Here is a 19,276-nt window from a genome sequence, read left to right on the forward strand (position 1 = left end):
AGTGAATATCTGGTAGCCTAACAACATAATATGATTTGTGGTTTAAGTAAATATTTGTTTTAATAACTAAACCGATCGAGGTTTTGTCCTGTGTGCCTTTGCAAATCTACGAGTTGAGTATAACGATGTTTGCTGTAATAATTTACGCAAATTGGTCTAAAAGCAGACCTATTTACTTAATTTGCCGTGGGTCATCAGTCTAAGTTAAAAACAAAGTAACCCGTATACTCACATAATCATTTTTTCATCAAAATGTATTTAATGCAATTTTCAAACTTGAAATACATTTCCTATACAGGCACCATACAAAAATGTATTCAAAGTACATTTATTTGCTTGTACGCATGACCGACTTGGAATCACATATTATAGGAAACTGCAGGATGTAATTATGTTTTGTATGGAGAACTAAGAAACTTTTTTGTTGCTAACAAAATCGGCTGTTTGTTGTGTGCATGGTTTCATGGTCAGGGTACGGTATGGAAGTTCATAATCACCCAAAGTTACCAAATTATGACATCATTGTATTGTGAGATCAAAATAAGTGATGTCACAAAACATCGAAACCCTACGGTATCAAATTCCGGGGGAACTTTCCATCAAAAATTGAAAAAAATGCTTTTTTCGAACCTATAATAAGTAGGGCAACCAGTTTTTTGACCTAAAAAGTTTAAATTTTGACCTTAAAATTTGAAAATTTTGACCTCATTTTGACCTTATTTTGACCTAAAAAGTTTAAATTTTGACCTTATTTTGAGCTAAAAGGTTTAAATTTTGACCTTATTTTGAAAAACGCTATACTGATAGTCTCTACACTGTTTACAGCAACTTTCTAATCTAAAGCTGCATTTAAAAATGACAAAATGCTTTTCTAGTGTTGACTTTTTTTCGTTTCTGCGTATTAAGATTGACAACTTGCAATTTCAAATGCAATGCCGTCACATCGTGACGTCACCAAACGCGCTGAAAAGCCTTCCCTCTCTTTGTGGCTTTGGTTCTAAGTAAAATTTGCGGCACTGGAATTGTTTGCGGTACAAGAAAAGAGAAAAACGGAAGAATAATATTACAAAATGGTTACAAAATTACAAGTTTAATAGATTTTGACCTAAAAAAAAGACCTAAAGAAACAATTTGACCGTATTTTGATCTAACGTAACATTTTGACTTTATTTGACCTAATAACTTCTATACCACACGTCGTACAAAGCTGAAATTTGTTTTGTGCTTGTTTGATAACATTCTTGGCAGGTTAAAAAAAATTGACCATATTGACTTTTGGTTGCCCTAATAATAAGGTACTTTAACAAACGACATCCTAACATTTTATGACATATAAATGATGTCACGACCCTAATCTTCAACCTGACTAAAAATCTACACCCTCCCCTAACCTTAAAATCATCACAATGAGACTGAAATGTAACCACCTCCTGGGACAACGAAAATAATCGTCAGAAAAATGAAGGGGAATCCCAATTGCATGCCCTGAAAAAGGTTTTTTACAATGCCCTTTGGCAAAGTGCCGTTTTTATTAATCTAATTGACCTGACATCGTGGATTGCGCACAACGATTGCTACTATATCGGGAAAATGATCACCTCTATAACCACTCCTCCAGTTGTATCGAGATTCTATCTTGAATCATGCCGTTTTTGCTCCGAAAGTGTCATCTGAGGTCCTCGTGACAGACTTGACATATTTTTTGTATGTAGGCCTACGGCGGATGCCAAGTTTCAAGAGTTTGCCGCTGTTATAAAGTAAACTATAAAACCGAAAAAGCTACTTGGAACGTATTTGATCAGTTTCATCACCGTTTAAAATGCATGGAGTCCGTAACCTACGTAGTATGGAATTGGAAGTGCTCAACCGACCCAACCCAGGGTTTCGTTGCACATCTCTTCTCAATCTCATACTTGACCGTTGGATAGTCTATACAAGCTTTTTATCGGTGGAATTGAGAAGAAGTCACCTTGACGTTGATGACATTTATTTTGGCAAACACCCAACACTACGCTATCTACCGATTGGAAAACTTGTAATAAGTTTAGTACATAATATCTCGCCACATGGTGTCGCAAATTCCATCATATAACAAGCGAGAACGGGGATTTTCGATTACTTTATTTCTGACTGTTTTGATTGTCTTTCGAGATATTCCATTGTGAAAGAACGTTGTTGTTTAAATTATGTTTTCAATCGTGGCGTTTGCTGGAAGCCACTAAATTGGGATTCCCCTTCTTTTTCCTGACGATTTTCCTTGCCCCAGAAAATGGTTACATTTCAGTACCATTCTGAAGGCATTAAGGTTGAGGTAGGGTGTAAATTTTTTTGCAGGTTGAAGATTAGGTTCATGACGTCATTTTTACGTCATAAAATTTAAGGTTTTCGTTTGTTAAAGTAGTTTATTAAAACCGCTCGAAACGCGGTTTTTCAACTTTTGATGGGGACTTCCCCTGAAAGTTGATCACGCTGGATTTCGATGTATTGTGACACCACTTTTTTGATCCCACAATACATTAAGGTCATAATTTGTTAACTTTGAGGTGGTTGTGCCGTGTTTTGTCTCTGCGAATTTATTATGAACCTTTCTCCATTAATTGTCCTTTAAGTCACCATGGGTAGTCGAACATTTGTTGCAAAAATTGACCAAATTGATGTCAGACTGTTGAATTATATAGTTTTTATTTCGTCATTATTTCATGTACCATCAGAGCTGTAATTTATTTCTGAATTCTGACATTTTTATGATCAATCAAGCTTGTAAATTTATGCATACTGCCTTAAAAATTCATTGATTGAACATCTTAATGGCAACATTTTTTGGAGAAATTCTTCCAGTTATTTCAAGAGCAGTTGAGGATGAGGAAGAAGATGAATTTTTGTAAGTTAGAAAAACATCTAATTACTAATAAAAATGGTTCATTGCTTGGTTGTTTCCTAATTTATTATATTTGTGGCTGAAATATGTCCATTTGTCCAATATGCAGAGAAGCAGAAATTATGTGGGAATCACATGCAGACCCAGAAAATAGCCAAAAGATATCTAAAGTGAAAGGTCTAATTGTAGGAGTTGGATGTATTGCTACAGGTAAAACCTCCATCAATCATTATGATCCCAAGTCTGAATTGATAATGTTTATACATGTTTTAGGTTTCTTGGATGCTTATTGTTTGCAAAATGGTGAAACAGTGAAATATGGAACCATACATGAAACCCTCCCTGACGAAAATTCAACTTTAGGTACAAAAGGTAACTAAAACGTTTGTAGGCATAATCTTATCAATAGATGCAAGAACTTAGCCATTAGTAACGTTCATAACCTTTTTACAAATTGCAGTAAGCGTTCTTGCCACCTTTCACGCAAACATTGCACATGGTTGTTGCACAGTGTACTGTCTTTGCAAAAGCTACCTTGTTCCTGACAAAATATGGGAATTTATCAATGTGGTGAGAAACTTACAAGTTTTTGTATTTGAACATGAAAAGATCTACACGCATCTTACTAGAGTGTATTTTTTTAACTTTTATATATTTTCTCTATAACTTTTTAGCTAACGTCTGCCATACAATTGGATGAAACGTCTGATGTTACCGTGCTTGATTCAGCCTCATATGCATCATATCTTCAGTGTTCAGCAGAGGCTGAAGTTCCATTCGTGAAATCACTTTATACAACAGCTTTCGATAAAAAGAATTCAAAATTTCCAGCTTTAGCCCATCCTAATTTAGTTAAAGGTCTAGCAGCAGCCGGTGAGTTCATGTCAGTAGTTTAATTCAACACATGTTGTACTAGAATTAGCAACCAAAGCCATCATTTTTTTTTAGTGATGACACACTGCGAGCTGAAACATATACCAGCTATCTTGTATGTGTGCTATACAGACTCTATAAGTTTGGATTTGGCATCAGTGAATGCATTTCGACCATTTTTGGACGGCAATAACCAAAAGAATGACGAACAGGTTAAAGATACACATCACTATGAGTTGTATGAACTAAATAAATGTATATTTGAGTTCTAATATTTCCTGGTGCAGTATTATGCTAACCATGGTGTTTATGTCCATGAATGAAAATTTTCATATTTTCAGACGGACAAGGCAACGAATCATGTTAAGTCTTTGATTGCTTCAAGTGGTTGTAAACACTCTATATACACATGATTTTCCAATATGGATATCTTTACAAGAGGACCTAAAAAGCGCCTACTACATTAGTTAGTGGCCTTATTTTCATGTATTTCAAAATTTGGATGAGAATAATACATTACAAAAAAGCACAAGACAAAAGACTGTTCTATCCAAGACGACTTAAATGCCTAGGATACACTGCTGAAATATATTTCAACATGCTAAGCAAAAAGTTCAATGTGGTCAAATCTGATCAGAGGAGACCTTGACGCTGTAAATCATCGTAAGTCTTTTTGGTCACTACATTGCCGGCAGAATCCTCAAATTCCTCTTCATGTTCAGGATTCCACCTTTCTGCATCTTTGGCTTGTTTAATTTTGGTCCACACTGAAAAAAATTAATTGGACGATAGTCATGAATATCATTGTATATCATTGTAATACTACTAGAGATGGCTTAACAGATTTTCGCTGTAATCAAATCTATCAATTTCAGTTTTCAGAAATTTGAACAAATAACTGTACAGATGTTTCATGTTTTCACCATTTGTCTCCCTAAGCAATATATAATTATATTTATTTGATATGTGACTTACATGCCATTGCATCTTCTATTTGTGTCACGTTAGCAAAATGGGCAGTGTTTGGTATTCCTAGACATCGCATTCCGTGAGCATGTCTCCATTCCTGTGTATATTTTGATATTCAATTAAACATTTTATTTTATAGGGGCAACAATCAGCCAGAAATTACAAATTTACCGAAAAATGTCTTTGGAATGCTTTCGGTCCTCTGTAAGTTTGATTCCCACAAATTTCGCATTTGAAGTTGATGTTCAGACCATGCAGTTTATAGAGCCAATATGGAATAGGTTTACCATCCCAGCCGAGAGGCAAGTTCTTCGGGTTATAGATAATTTCGTCTTCATCTTCCTCACTTTCACTTTCTGTGATCAACAAAGACAAAATATGCAAGTTTCCTAACAACTGTGTAACAACAAAATATTGGTACCTGATGCTACTTCTTCGCCATCGTCTGCTCGCTCCGTTCCAGTTCTTGCTTGCCGACGTTGAACATTATCTCTTGTAGCTTGTCTCTGTTCGCCCAGCAAATCCATTAGATGATAAACTTGAGCTTCTAGAAAGGCAACTCCCTTTCCTTTATTAGGGTCTTCCCTGAAAATTTCATTTGTAATGTAAATACTTTATAAATTGCCTTCAAAGTAAGTTTGATTTCCTATTACCGTTTTGAAGACTTTGCTTTAGAAAATAACGACGGTTTCAGGTCTTCCATTCTTTTTCCCTTGGTAATATACAGCCTCTCAGCCCGTTGATCCAGGGTTCCACCACATTTTAAATTTAATGCCATCAGAGCAGATTTTAGTCTATCTAGACCAAGCGATGCAAGTTCCTAGATCAACAAATACAAGAACGATTATATGCTATTATGTTACTATTTTACTATTAACTAAGTCGTGCAGCCTATGGAAGAAGTAAAATATAGACAAATAAAAGGTGTGTTTTATTTTATACTGCATTCTGTTGTGGAATATCATAATTCATTAAAAAAGGCAGTCCCCAACCTCTGCAGAAGAAAATGCGCTCAAGTCAAGATGAGCTCCAGTATGTGCCATTGCACTTCCTGCTTCTTTACCCCATCCTGGGAATTCTGATGATTCCCATTGCTCTGTAAATGTTGTTTTGACTTTGTCAAGTTCTGCTGAAAGGTCCAGAAGAGGTTTTATGCGAGAACAAAATGAGACTAGATAATCCAATAGCACTTGTAGGTATCTGGAAAAACAATAATTATGTATGAATTTCATGTAATACAATTTTGGTCAAGATATCCAAATGGTCACAATAACTGAAACTGCTACAGAACTGCTTAACCATACCAGGTTTTTTTTCCTTGTTTTGTGCAAAGCACACAACCACATATAAAAATTTGTTCAATGAAATATAATTTTTAAAGGTTTGCTTTGACTTCAACCTACTTTTCATATGCCTTGTTTTTTCTGTCTTTCGGCATGTCAAAAAGCTTGTCAAAAGTATCAAGATATTTGACATAGCTGATTTTCTCACAGCCTTTTAGATTAATATAAAGCATGTAGCATTCATGCAAATCTAGAAACCTTCCATACGCTTCTTCATCAGTGAATTCAACCATGTCTGAAAGTTACAAACGTGTTAATTTAATTGTGCATTGCAGTGGTTCCCAGTGCCATTGCAAATAAAACAACTGCCCTGGAAAAACTACTGTGATAAGTTACTATACTAACTATTCATTTCATCTGTTGGACTTTCCCTAGCTTTATCAAGTTCATCAAATTCAACTGTCATTGGGATAAATATTTCATTCGGATGTTTCCGATGAAAATCTTTCACTTCTTTCAATCTTTTGTAGAATTCTTGAAACTCATTGGGACCAGCTATTGCCTAGAATTGTGCAATATAATTTTGATTATTTCGCATCGCAAGTAGTTAGATTTAGGCTGTAATGCAGTGATTCCCAAACTGTGTGCCGCCACAGATTCTCAGGTGTACGGCAAATGTTTTGGGAATTTTGGAAAAAAACTGTATAAATATTTAAAATAAGGCATGCAGACAAGCATATGCGACTTAAAAGTGCTCTAGCTGCTTCAATAGTTGATAAATAAGCACATTCATCGCATTAACACGTGAAAATTAACTTTTTTAAAGCAACTTTTCTCCTCTTGTAAGTAGGCCGCGAGCGTTTTATAATTTTTCTAGTGGGCCACAAGCTGAAAAAGTTTGGGAACCACTGGTGTAATGCCTCACTAATAGTGTGAAAAAAATCTTAAATTTGAAGCACTTCAGATTAATTTAATGATTTATAAAATCTTTATATCAATTTGTTCTATGTCACACCTCGACTTCTTCTTGCCTCAGACCATCATTATCTTCATAAAGCTCTGTAAGTGTATTGCAAACATCTATTCCTTTCTACGAAAAAAGAACATTACTATGAATATTTCTATTACAACACATTGGTTATCTTTTACTTAGTATATCACATTACATAAGTTACAAAAGTGCTAAACTATACGAAAATATGGTGAGCTTGCAAATGTCTCCAAAGGAGGAGTAACAAGTATTGACATTTTAAGCAATATACAATAAAGCTGCAAAATTGTGCTCAGTTAAGGACTGACCTAAAAATATCAAGCAAAAACTATTTGTTGTATAAAAACATAAATCAAACATAAGACCTTGTATGTACAATAGTGAAAAATACTTACATCTAATAAAATCTTTATCCTATGATCTGAGTTTATGTTTTCTCGAAGCTGAAATGCAAATATATATCAATTAGACAATACATGTGTTCTTTCAAATAATTTATATATAACGGTTGTCAGCCAAGTTAAGTAGCTGAGAAGTTTTGGCGACCATGTTTAATAATTTAATTTTCCAGAACATACTGTATGTGACTGACTTGATGTGTTATTTCTTAGTGCATTAGCTGGCAGCCTGGCCCTGTTTCTGTAAACATATGATTGTTAACCTGGTCTGTTTCATTTCTAAAGGGCTGGCTAAGTTTATTTTATTATGTGACAGCTGTCAATCTGAACTGAAGTTTATGAGTCATCTAAGTCAGCATTTTAGACTTTTCTAAAAAAGAGTGCAGAGATAAAATATTTACAGCATAAGACTTTTTTGAGCCAATAATAGGACAAATGGAAATGGGATTATTTTTAAAGCTGCAAAACTTTCTGCTGTTACGCACCTTTTTATTGCAAATAAACTAACTAGAAAGAAAAGAGTGAACAGAGATTGAAAAGAAGTTTCAAATAGTGTAGAGCAAAGGACTGTTTGGAAATATGGTGATCAAGAAAAAATACATTACCACCGATACCGGTATCTCCCCTTCATGCTCACAGTGTGACATCTTACAATCTAATCCCACTTTTGTTTGCAGTAAAAAGAATGTTTTTAAATCAAACAGTTTTTTACATAAGATTTTAATGAGAGGCTGGTACTTCTGTATGACTTATTCAGGTAAAATGCGATGGCAGAAATATTAAATTTATGGCTTATACTAAACCTACTACTGTACTCAGAAGCCAGTTGAACTCAAACTGAGTGTAGCCTAAGTCCAACCAAGTAGTAAGCCAGAAATAATGCAAATGGAAAACGATGCAATTTTTGAACTTTACTTTGGTGACCACTTTCCGGTAAAACAGCAACGTTTAAAACTAAAACACATTTAAATAATAAAATTAACGTACTGTGGTTTTATTATGCAATGATTCTTTTCGCATGGCATCAACCAGTCTTTCTCTTTCCTCATGAAGTCGTCGTTGCTGTTCAAGAATAGTCTCCATTTCTACAAGCTCCTAAAAAATTCCGGTATGGTATACCACTGTACAAATCCAAATAGCCTAGACAGTTGACCTAAAGCATGAAAAGATATTATTACAAACTACAGCATACCAAATATATTGGCTACCATATAAATCATATTTATATTGTACTGTACCACCCTGTCAGCTGTCATATCTCTGTATAAACTGTGAAATATAAAATTGCATATATTTCATTGTACATATACATTAGAAAAGTGCAACGTATAGCCTAGTCTATAACATTACCAGTCATAGGCCTACATTATGGCCAGAGAGCATAGTCAGGTAGTCGAGTTGTGCACACAAACAAACAAATGTCTTCTTTCATAAATGTTTAAACTGCAATTTATTTGCAGACGTGGTTTGCCAAAACACGAAACCCAGCTTAAGTCTCTCTCCGACCAGGTGCCTTCAAAATATACAGATTCGCTTGGATCATTTGGACCACTTGGAGCCCTTGGATCGCTTGGACTGTAAAATTGAATTGAAAGTTTTTTGAAACTCGGAATGAATGAATCTGTATCGGCCTGGGTGGTATTTTTTAATACCATGACATCATTTCTTGAAAAAGTGTTTGCTTGTTATTTATTGAAGTACCGACATCCATTGCCAAAAGCAAACAACCTTTTTCATACACAAATGCGCTGCTACCATGGTTGCTCCAGATCTTTATCGCCAGAAATTTCCTTTTTGCAAGTGCAAGAAGTTTTTGCATACCTATTCTTCTAACCTAACCGCCTTTCTTTAACAACAGGCTACCTGACCGCCATATGGTGAAAAAGTCACTTTGAAAATAAAATTTCGATGTCCAGCGAAAAAAATATAACATTTTATGAAAGAACAAAGCTAGAGGGAATTCTTCTAATATGTAGTTAGACCAACGATATAAAGTAAACTATATATACAGTATATGAATATTTGCATGACATTATGACAAATAATATTTTCGCTGCTGTATTATTAGTGTAAAGTATTACACAACAAACATATTCGCCATAAAGACCGCGTATGAGATATGAGCGGGGACGATTGAAGGTTGATAAGTTGTTTTACTTCTGTTTCGATGATATGAGTTCTCATTTCTCAAACGGCGTGACTATGCTGTTACTTGCTTAAATACTGTCTATGCATATTACTAAATGATAAAGTTCCCATTTTTATTTATTATAATTAGACACAAAGGCTTTCACCTTCGGGTAAAGCTTACTGAATGTTACATTGCGCAGTAGTAACCAGTGAAATCGATAACGTAAATGGTAAAGGAAAGATTGCAAACATTACAACAATATTTATATGTAGCACACTAGTTCAAGTGAGGTAATTTATCTGAACGTCATCAAGGAGAATTCAAGTCCGGTCAACAATTGAATTACAAGATCCCAAAATAAAATTTCAGCGCTTACAAAACAACCCATGACACGTGAAGTAACCGTCACAACATAAACCTAGCCAAAGAGAATACAACTTACTTAATAATATGCATAATTTTCATTTAGTACGTCACTGCAAATGCCACAAGCGCATGCTTATAGCAACTAGCTTAAATTTATCGTCCCCACCATGACAAAAAATAGTATCACTACATGTCAATAATTTTACAGCATTTTAGCTGAACATGTGCGCAGTGCGCATTTTATAATTATTGTGCAATTCTTGCCTTGGTGGCAATGTGGGTCCAAAATGTACATGTGTGATGTGTGCTAGAATTATAAATCGAAAAAAATTGTTAGGCTGGTACTAGCCTACAGTAAATTCTCTGGTAAAAGATTTTTTCAATAATAATTAGAAGTGGCTAAGCAGTTATTGCTGAAACTAAATCACTGTTAATTGTGACCGATGTGACGACGATCATTCAAGCTAGGCTTATAAGTTTATGACATCCACTAATCTCTATAAACACTGTGTTTATAGAGATCAGTGATAACATCCCTCTTTTAAATGAACATCCTTTATTGCTGGCATTTAACTTACGTGTAGTAGGCCTAGCAGTACTTCGTGTAAGGTGCATTAGTGTGCACAAATTGAATAAATGTACCCTTAGTTGAATTTTATCTAGGCTAGATACAATTCAGCTTATACAGTGTGACAGTTGTGATTAGAATCAAAACATATACATAATGCACATAATAGTCTCTCCTGGAAAGTTTGCTTTCAGTGCGCTGGATAGGTCTAGCCTAGTGGTGCAAATAATTGTAATTCTGTGTGTAATATGATACTTATAATTACACAATATAGGCTAGAGCAAAACGGCAAATCTAGCCGGAAAATAGGCACAGATGCCAACTTTTTCCAGCTGTCCGGCGCTTTATACAAACTTCCCAGCAGGGGTAATAGCCCATAGGTCCTGGAACCTAATAGCGCAACATAATCCTGATGTGTGCTTTAGTATACCAGAACCTCCTATACACCTATACGAAAACTATACCTACCGGTATTTGTTGTTGCCTTATCATCCATATGAAATCCAGTTCCAACATAGGCCTATGTCAGTATGCCATAGTCAGATAGTGGCAGCAATCATAAAACAAACTTTACGTTAATGAACAAATATTACAAGGAAGAGCATACTGCCATACAACTCGCCATACTTGTTTTGAAAGGAAATTCTTTTTATGAAGGCGTTAAATGATTTTTTTGTTTTGTTAATATAAAGTCACAAAACCTTGGATAAAACTGAAAGTGCACATGAGAAGTGGTTTGCACCAACCTCTTATCTCTCAACAGTGAATAACCTAACGAAAAATAAACCATACTTTACAAAATGGAACCAAACATAGCAAAAAACTGTTTCCTTGCATTAAGGAAATTTTATAAAGTAATTTCAAAACTGATCATGCCTCATCATGTTTCAATGGATTTGAAATTTCTTGCTGCTGATGGTAGATTATAATAAATTGCGACAATGCTTGTTGGGAAACAAAGTTTGTCTTGCTCGTACCACAATTTCAAAAAGAAGCTTATGGTGCTTTTACCGCAACTGATAATAAAAAAATACTGGTGTAGTGTCAAAAGACAACCAGCAAACATCTATATTTTATTCAGCAGTCAACTATACGTATAACCTTCGCAGCTTTTGTAATGTGAATAGAACTGCCGAGAACTCGTCTCTTGCAAGAAATGCAGAGGAAAGTGTTCAATAATCCAACTCTGCCATTTGCGTTACTTTGACCCCACTAGTCAGGCTGCTTCTTTTTTTTCTGAGTTGTTGAAACCATAATTAGATTTGAATCCATGATCTAACAATGGAGTACAGGTTTTGGCACAACACTGGTAACCTTCGCAATCTACTTGCAGATAACATAGCTCAAGGTATTTTATTTCTTCACAAAATAAAAAACTTGCATGGAAAAACTTTTTTCTGCACGTAAACACGGACGTGAAATTTTTTTTGCGTGTATAATGGTCACTTTCCAGGTTGTTATGCGGGGGATTTGTCACCCAAAAGCAGCAAACTCTCGAATCTGGTTGGAAAGTGTGGCACCTGCGTTCACGAGTAATGTGTGAAAACTGCATAGATGTTAGAGGTGTACCCATTATGCTTTGGGAGGAGGAAAGACCACTAATATTAAAAAGTTGTGGGGGTTGATAACTTGGTATAAAGTATTTAAATAAAGGCCAATCTTGCATGCAAATGATCGTTACAATTTGCTTTGTTACTAGCTTGAGCAATAGCTTTTACTGTTGCCAGATCTTTTGTTGGGTATGGTACTAAGGTCAAGAATCAAAATAGGAGTAGGCCAAATTGAAGTTCAAAAAGGAACTCGAATTTACTGTAACCTCTCTCAGAGTGCACCTTTAGCAGGCAGTAATTAATGTTTTTGGTGAATAATCTTTAAACACTAGCAGTTGGTGCCTTGGAATTGCAACCTTGCATATATGCATGACCAGTTATACGATATTGCTCAAATCTGCATTTTATATCTTATAAGAATCATAAAAATAATGCTTGCTGTTAAAACCAACTTTATTCCTAAAGCACAAAAAACAAGTTTCCAATTTTTGGATATGTGAAAATACATGAACCATGCTACACAAAAGTGCAAAAATTATGTTTCCAATGCGATTGCTATTTTTGTAATTGCATCGTAAACTTGAACTTTGACATTAATGAAAAAACTTAATTTACTCCATGAAGGAGGTGTGATATAGGTTTTTTATGTGCCTAAATGAATTCCTTGACCCCAAAAATGGTGAATTCAACATTTGTTTCATTATTCTACCTTCAGAAATAAAGATATTAAAGAAAATCATGAAGCGTGACCAGTGCTCACTAACCAAACGCCATCGTGTGGCGAAAAAATTCAAATTTGAATAACTCGAAAACGCCTGGAGATATTTTCAAATTTTTTTTTTAATCTCAGGGTTTTTCCAAGTTTTTCTATAACATATATTGAAATTATCAAAATCCAAGAGTAGTGGTTACAGGGCCTGGTTGATTATACATGGAATGACTCTTCTATAACTGGCATGTTTGTCTGCCTATTTTTCTTCCAAAAGTGTTCTTTACTTTTGCACTTCCATACCAGGCTCGAATATTGAGGGACTGTTACGTCATTATTTCTTTTATATTACCTCATAACTCCTTTAAGTTGGAGTGCAAATATAAAAGAGATCCTGTGTAATTTAATTTTGTTTCCTATAACCGCTGTAGAACCATTAATGTTTGTAAAGCACCAAATTATTTTTAATTTTATAGTATGTTACAATGATGTCATGATTTGATTGGAAATTGTAGTCACCATATTTACTTTTTTCCTTAGCTAATGTCTATGTAACTGTACATCGTATGGTTCTTCAAAAAAGTGCTAATGTGCTAGAGTTTTGTCTAATATGTATATCTCTGATTTACTCAGTTCGTCACAAACGAGAAAGAATTTTTAATTGGAGTGCCAAATACTCACTGAAAATAGAACTTGACACTGTACAGGCTTAACACCCTCCGGTTTTCGATTAAACTCCCAGGACTGCGCCAGGGGCAAAAAAAACAGTCCCAAACTCTTTCTCTTTACCCAGTTTTCAAGAGAAAATCAATAAAAGGAGTGTACACATGTCGTAGCAATGCTGAAACTAGCCTGAAATTTGTTTAACTTTTCATGAATACTAGAGGAAGCCTGCATCAATTTCGACGATTAAAATACAGTATTGGCATTTTTTCAATATTTGGATGCAGTGAGTACTCAACATCATGCATAGTGTTATTATCTTTAGCTTGTTTACACCAACAGATAGGTTAAGATATAATCGCCTGAACAAACAGTTAGCTGCCAAGTTATGAGATCAAGCTTGGAGTAGTTGACTATTTGTGTATCACATTTGTTAGGTGTGTTGTATACAATTGCGACATCATACCCTGGTTTGAAATCCCCTAACACGACCATTCGACACAGATGCTGTGAATGGAAAATTTACGGGAGTTTAAAATTCTATAGATGTGTAACTTTTTGGATAAATTACTGTATCTTTCCAGAAAGAAGTCACCTTTTATGATAACTATAATACTAAACGTGACCACAATTTTTATTGATGCACACCGTTTGAAAGCACTGATAAAAACGATTTCAAATTGAATGAATATAAAGGTTTCAAACCTGTAAGGTGTATGTTTTAATAAGATCCAACAACCTTTTTTTCAGATTTTGTTAGTGTAAGTTCTTACGTAACTTAAAACCATGAAGACAAAAAGTACGAGGATGCAAAAACGTAAACAAGTCAATGTTACTAGCTTTTCGCACAAGGCTGCCAACAAACGGCAAAAGAAGGATGTTGTTGTGGAAACTTATGATGTAACTTCTGAAGATGAAATAAGTGAAAGTGAATCAGATGTGAGTCTGGAAAAACCCCAAGAACTGTTGCATGATAATGATGACAGTGAAGATGATGTACTTGACTCAGTACAAGATGAACTTTTTGATAATGGGAATCAACACACTAATACTTTGACTGATCAGTATTCTGCATTTATCGGAAAAGAGCTCAAACAAGACGAGCTTGATGCCTTAAGGTGCAAATATCAACACAATGAGTTTTTATCCTGGCAGTATTTGCACAAGATTATATATATGCAAAGAGGAGAAAACAAGGATGATAATGCAAAGAGTTTAAATCAACTACCATGCAATCTTGACAGCGAAAAAAACTTATTAACATCCTTTGCAATAAATAAGACATTGGCAAGTAATTGGGTCAAGCTAAATGAAACCAATGGAGATGAAATATGTTCAGGTTTGCAAGCAGAAATGTTTACATTACTGCAGAGCTATGTCAGTGTTCTATACCCATCCTATAGTGGAAGCGACACTGTTAACAACATGCAAAACATCATGTGCTTGCATGCGTTGAATCATGTTTTGCGCTCAAGAGAAGAAGTTTTGAAAAACAACACACGCTTATCAAAAATGTCAACAGAACAAATAGAGCAAGCTGAATATAGAGACCAAGGTATCACTAGACCAAAAGTTTTAATCTTGGTCCCATTTCGTGACATGGCATACAGCATAATCAACAAGATGATCTCACTTTTGGAAAGGAATAAGAAAACAGAAGTCAGCTTCAGAAAGCGATTCAAGCAGGAGTTCTCCTATTTACCTGATGACACTTTAGAGAATTCTAAGCAAAGTCTTGATAAGAAACCCGAAGACTATCAGCTACTATTTGCTGGTAACACTGATGAATGTTTTCGGATTGGCATTGCATTGCTTCGAAATTCAGTGAGGCTTTACTCCCCTTTCTATTCTTCGGACATCATTTTTGCTTCACCACTTGGACTTAGAACTATAATAGGAGAAAAGGGAGAATCTCATTATGAGCACGACTTCTTATCGTCCATTGAACTGTTTATTTTGGATCATGCTGATGTGTTTCTGATGCAGAACTGGGAGCACATTCTCCACATCACAAAACATTTGCATCTGCGACCAAAAGACTCACATGGTGTGGATTTCTCAAGGGTTCGTCACTCTGCTTTAGATGGGCAGTCGAAGCATTACTGCCAGTTTGTGGTCTTCTCTAGCATTGCTTCACCACTAATTGGCAGCCTGCTAACAAGATATTGTAACAATCACTGTGGTCTAGCCATGATAAAAAATGTTGTAAACTCAGGGACCATATGCTCCATTCCAAAGCAAATTCCGCAAATGTTTCATAGGTTGGATGTATCAGTTTCCTACTCAAAAATTCAAAATACTCGCTTTGAGTTCTTCATTAGCAACGTGTTGAAGCAGTGCAAGGAAAAGAAAATGTCAAGGGTCTTGATATACATCCCACAGTATTTCGATTTCGTACGCGTTCGCAATCACATGAGACGTGAAAAGAAAAGTGCATCTGGTCCACACTTTGGACATATTTGCGAATACACAAAACCCACAGAAGTGGGGAAAGCAAGACGACGTTTCCTTACCGAAAAATTTCCCATAATGCTCTACACAGAACGCTATCACTTTTACCACAGGCCCAACATCAAGGGCATAAGACACCTCGTCTTTTTCGAGTTGCCAACATACCCACATTTTTACAGTGAGCTTTGTAATATGATTTCTTCGTCAGCAGAGGACATGTCGCTCTCTTCAACATCAATAATAACTCTTTACAGCAAATACGATGTGGCCAAAGTTATTTCGGTTCTGGGTGATCGTAGAGCCGACGAGTTGATGAAGTCTCCAAAGAACGTGCATATGTTTCTCACTGATCATCAGACCTAACCATAGGTGTTTTAGGTCGACTTTGTTTTGCAGTGTATGTTTAGTTTCAATTTGAGAATAATAAAACAACTAAGACATCATATACTGTGATTATGCCATGAAAATATCAAAGCGTCTAACCTGATCAAACAAACGCAAATGACGTTGTGTTAAGCTATAGCGTGTTAGCGAAACTTTACAATGCACCACGTATACACCGGTTTGGTGACACTTAATCACGCGACACTTAATCACGCGACGCTTAATCACCGACACATAATCACTAGGACATTTAATCACGCGACACTTAATCACTAGGACATTTAATCACACATTTACAATGTTTATTTACAACAATGTTATGCATGGGAAATGTAAGCAACTGCACGAAGATAGACTAAAATCTCGCTTGACAGATAACGGCCAACTGTGTTTTGCACACGCAGTTTCAGTGCCTTGTACCGCATTGGAATAGAAGGTTGAGTACCAGCAATTCCTTGCAGAAACGTTGCATTTGTGCACGTTGTGACAATAGAATAATGTTAGATATTAATATTACATAGGTTATACGTAGCAATGCAAAATGACATGTTATTTCCTGATTGGCTAATGTGTTTGTATAAAAACTAAGGTTTGGTTAAAATCTCCCCTTCTTGCCTCTACACATAATATCAGTTTTACCTTCTGGACTGTTCATTACTGAATTGGAGTTATAGTTTTGTTTAAATGTGAAAAGATGATGAAAATGTTTCTATTGTGATACAACTTACTTCGGACAATATAACAATTAGACTTTATGAAGCTGGTGTTGATTTAAAGAAACATACAGAAAGCCGGCGCAACGGAGTCAAAGACAATTGTCGGGGAGTTCTAAAAGAAAGACTAATAGCCTTTGGCTTTAGGCCAACCTTAAAAGCAATCCACATCGCCATCCCCACAGAGAGATGCACACGAGCTTGAATTACTGAATTTTCCTCACGCTTTTCCGACATCCAAGTGATTATGTGTCGCGTGATTAAATGTCCTAGTGATTATGTGTCGGTGATTAAATGTCGGTACACCGTATACACCACTTAAACTGGTTTGCTATTAACCAAATACTTCCCGTTTATCGTGCTTGCTACACAGTGGTCAATAAATAAACCAGGTAAACTCGGCAAACACAGTGAATATGTAGTTTCTACATTACATTTGCTAATATTTTTGAAGGTTTTGTTGCAATGGCAAAACCGAATAGACGATTCACGAAATCGCTTACCACGTCACGTAAACGCTTCACTTGGTGTCACTCAGGCATTGGAAGAGAATTTAACCCTCTATTGAAGAAGAATAGCTGCAATATTAGACGCATGTTTTTAAACAGGTTGACTGCAATCTAGAATTGCCTCAAACTCGTTAGCGATCGCGGTCAAGCCTTCCTGTAATAGAGTTCAAATTCTTACGAAATGTGCAGAGAACAAATATTATCAACATTATTAGGGTGATGGGTCGCGTCTGTTTCCGAGTATGAGGATAAAAGTTGAACTTCTGAATTAGTATAAAAGATTTTATTAACTAAAATTAAATATTATAAACATGGTGATTCGGTTTGAGGTAATCGACGTGGAACCACAATTTCTATACAATTACAGCTCTAGAGAGTAGATCTGGCAGTGAAAAAGTAAAATTCTCAAGGGAAAAATGGTCGGCCAGCATAAACAGACGACCTGATAACCTACAGTCTTTGCTACCAGACAAACGCCTTAATTTTTTCAACAACCTTGAATGTACAGTATTTATATCATCTCAATGGAGATAAAAATGTAACGCTGTCGTTTGTAAGATATCCAGTACCCATACAACCTTTTAGATTTAGGCTAAAACCCTTACATAAACAGTTATCGGTAAAAAAGATAAAAATACTTGATCGAGCTTTTCATTGTATGCTCAGATTTAAAACGTTACAAAGTTATTTGTCAAACATCTTAAAACATGCTCCGCATTGAAAATATAACAAACGAACTAGTTTCTGTATATGCGTTCTTTGCTTCAATTCTGACTTTTGAAATCATTGTGATGAGCTTTTTAACAGGACAAAGGCGTTTAAAGACACTGGTGAGTTTATATAGTTGTAAGACATCCCCGAATTTCGTTTGTCCAAGTGTAAGCTGGACCCTTCTGGTAGCTATTGGATATTTCGTGCATGAGACAAAATTGCTTTGAATTATTTTCTTTTTAAAGTCGGTAATATTTTAGTTGTTAAAGTCAATATATAAATGCAATACACTCTGTTTATACAGTCTTTTGCCAACCCTGAAGATGCAATTCGTCGAGGTGATACGAAATACTGTAGATTAAATCCGGAAGTGGAACGATTACGAAGGTATTTTTAGGATGCTTTTACTGTGGCCCACATGTGTAGGCTAAATATTTTTTCGTACCGTATGTGATAACCTACTGTACTGGCGATGAAAAACGTCATAAAATTATAGGTTAAGCTATACATGCAGCATATAGACCTTATCCTTCAAAATACGTTATTACGTTGCAACAAATTTAAGGAATTGAAACTAACTTTGTTTTTTACAGAATAGTTAGAAATGACGTCGAAAATATACCCACGTTTCTGGTCACTTCCTTCTTGTACATTTTGACTGGGCCAAGAGCAAGTTATTTTGCGGTTTTGATGGGTTTATACACCCTTTTGCGAATCTTGTACAGCTTCGCCTATGCATGTGCATTCCAGTCTCCTACTCGCTCCGTATTGTATTCTTTTGGTTTGTATTTCGTTAAACTTCCAATGTTGGTTACAGTTTTCTACAATTGTTTGCTCGGTTAGGCTGTAAACATGGTTGCCCCTGACGGCCCTTGAAAATTATAAGCCTTGAAACATACAAGACCGAAATAGGCTACTTTAAACACAATTGTTTTTTCTTTAAACGCAATGTAATTAGCCTCAAACCGGATTTAACCCTAAGTTCTGTCAAAAATAAAGATTTGGCTCATCTAAGCCTAAATAATTTTTAATAGGCTATTATTTTTAATGCATCTTTTTATTATTGGTGAACATTTTTGTAAAAACAAAAGTTACATCAAAATAAACAACAGAATTAGGCTGTCATTAA

The 19,276-nt window shown here is 35.4% G+C and overlaps 4 protein-coding genes across 5 annotated transcripts; 3 read left to right on the forward strand and 1 right to left on the reverse strand.

Moving 5' to 3' along the window:
• The first annotated feature begins 2,536 nt into the window (after positions 1-2,536).
• LOC143465537 (proteasome assembly chaperone 1-like) lies at positions 2,537-4,856 on the forward strand. Of its 2 annotated transcripts, none has more exons than XM_076963884.1 (7): positions 2,537-2,881; positions 2,988-3,088; positions 3,152-3,241; positions 3,339-3,448; positions 3,553-3,751; positions 3,827-3,963; positions 4,093-4,856. In XM_076963884.1, exons 1-7 carry the CDS (start codon positions 2,808-2,810, stop codon positions 4,162-4,164), a joined length of 783 nt encoding a protein of 260 aa, XP_076819999.1. In that variant the 5' UTR covers positions 2,537-2,807; the 3' UTR covers positions 4,165-4,856. The 2 variants fall into 2 exon arrangements, with proteins under 2 accessions (XP_076819999.1, XP_076819997.1); XM_076963882.1 differs by having other exon boundaries at positions 2,542-2,881; positions 3,152-3,250.
• On the reverse strand, positions 4,219-8,895 carry LOC143465536 (splicing factor 3A subunit 3-like). Its single transcript, XM_076963881.1, has 12 exons — positions 8,743-8,895; positions 8,380-8,545; positions 7,390-7,437; positions 7,019-7,093; positions 6,409-6,565; positions 6,124-6,298; positions 5,713-5,920; positions 5,374-5,540; positions 5,142-5,305; positions 4,892-5,076; positions 4,727-4,817; positions 4,219-4,518 (listed from the first exon to the last, which is right to left on the reverse strand). The coding sequence occupies exons 2-12, from the start codon at positions 8,473-8,475 to the stop codon at positions 4,385-4,387; spliced, it is 1,500 nt and encodes a 499-aa protein (XP_076819996.1). The 5' UTR covers positions 8,476-8,545; positions 8,743-8,895; the 3' UTR covers positions 4,219-4,384.
• A 5,122-nt stretch (positions 8,896-14,017) lies between these two features.
• LOC143465848 (U3 small nucleolar RNA-associated protein 25 homolog) lies at positions 14,018-16,273 on the forward strand. Its single transcript, XM_076964357.1, has one exon. The coding sequence runs from the start codon at positions 14,166-14,168 to the stop codon at positions 16,191-16,193; it is 2,028 nt and encodes a 675-aa protein (XP_076820472.1). The 5' UTR covers positions 14,018-14,165; the 3' UTR covers positions 16,194-16,273.
• A 1,380-nt stretch (positions 16,274-17,653) lies between these two features.
• Positions 17,654-19,276, forward strand: LOC143465461 (prostaglandin E synthase-like). Its single transcript, XM_076963781.1, has 3 exons — positions 17,654-18,266; positions 18,452-18,534; positions 18,741-19,276. Exons 1-3 carry the CDS (start codon positions 18,144-18,146, stop codon positions 18,988-18,990), a joined length of 456 nt encoding a protein of 151 aa, XP_076819896.1. The 5' UTR covers positions 17,654-18,143; the 3' UTR covers positions 18,991-19,276.

This window comes from Clavelina lepadiformis, chromosome 7 (assembly GCF_947623445.1).
Source record: "Clavelina lepadiformis chromosome 7, kaClaLepa1.1, whole genome shotgun sequence".
Lineage (NCBI taxonomy): Eukaryota > Metazoa > Chordata > Ascidiacea > Aplousobranchia > Clavelinidae > Clavelina > Clavelina lepadiformis.

Excerpts from the sequence above, each read along its gene's own strand:
- LOC143465537 (XM_076963882.1), top strand. The coding sequence starts at position 2,808 with ATGGCAACATTTTTTGGAGAAATTCTTCCAGTTATTTCAAGAGCAGTT. Across the intron at positions 3,752-3,826 it reads TAAAGGTCTAGCAGCAGCCG|TGATGACACACTGCGAGCTG; the intron begins GTGAGTTCATGT and ends ATTTTTTTTTAG. Across the intron at positions 3,964-4,092 it reads ACCAAAAGAATGACGAACAG|ACGGACAAGGCAACGAATCA; the intron begins GTTAAAGATACA and ends TCATATTTTCAG.
- LOC143465536 (XM_076963881.1), bottom strand. The coding sequence starts at position 8,475 with ATGGAGACTATTCTTGAACAGCAACGACGACTTCATGAGGAAAGAGAA. Across the intron at positions 4,818-4,891 it reads CATTCCAAAGACATTTTTCG|GAATGGAGACATGCTCACGG; the intron begins GTAAATTTGTAA and ends AAATATACACAG. Across the intron at positions 4,519-4,726 it reads AATAGAAGATGCAATGGCAT|TGTGGACCAAAATTAAACAA; the intron begins GTAAGTCACATA and ends AATTTTTTTCAG.
- LOC143465848 (XM_076964357.1), top strand. The coding sequence starts at position 14,166 with ATGAAGACAAAAAGTACGAGGATGCAAAAACGTAAACAAGTCAATGTT.
- LOC143465461 (XM_076963781.1), top strand. The coding sequence starts at position 18,144 with ATGCTCCGCATTGAAAATATAACAAACGAACTAGTTTCTGTATATGCG. Across the intron at positions 18,267-18,451 it reads AAAGGCGTTTAAAGACACTG|TCTTTTGCCAACCCTGAAGA; the intron begins GTGAGTTTATAT and ends CTGTTTATACAG. Across the intron at positions 18,535-18,740 it reads GAAGTGGAACGATTACGAAG|AATAGTTAGAAATGACGTCG; the intron begins GTATTTTTAGGA and ends TGTTTTTTACAG.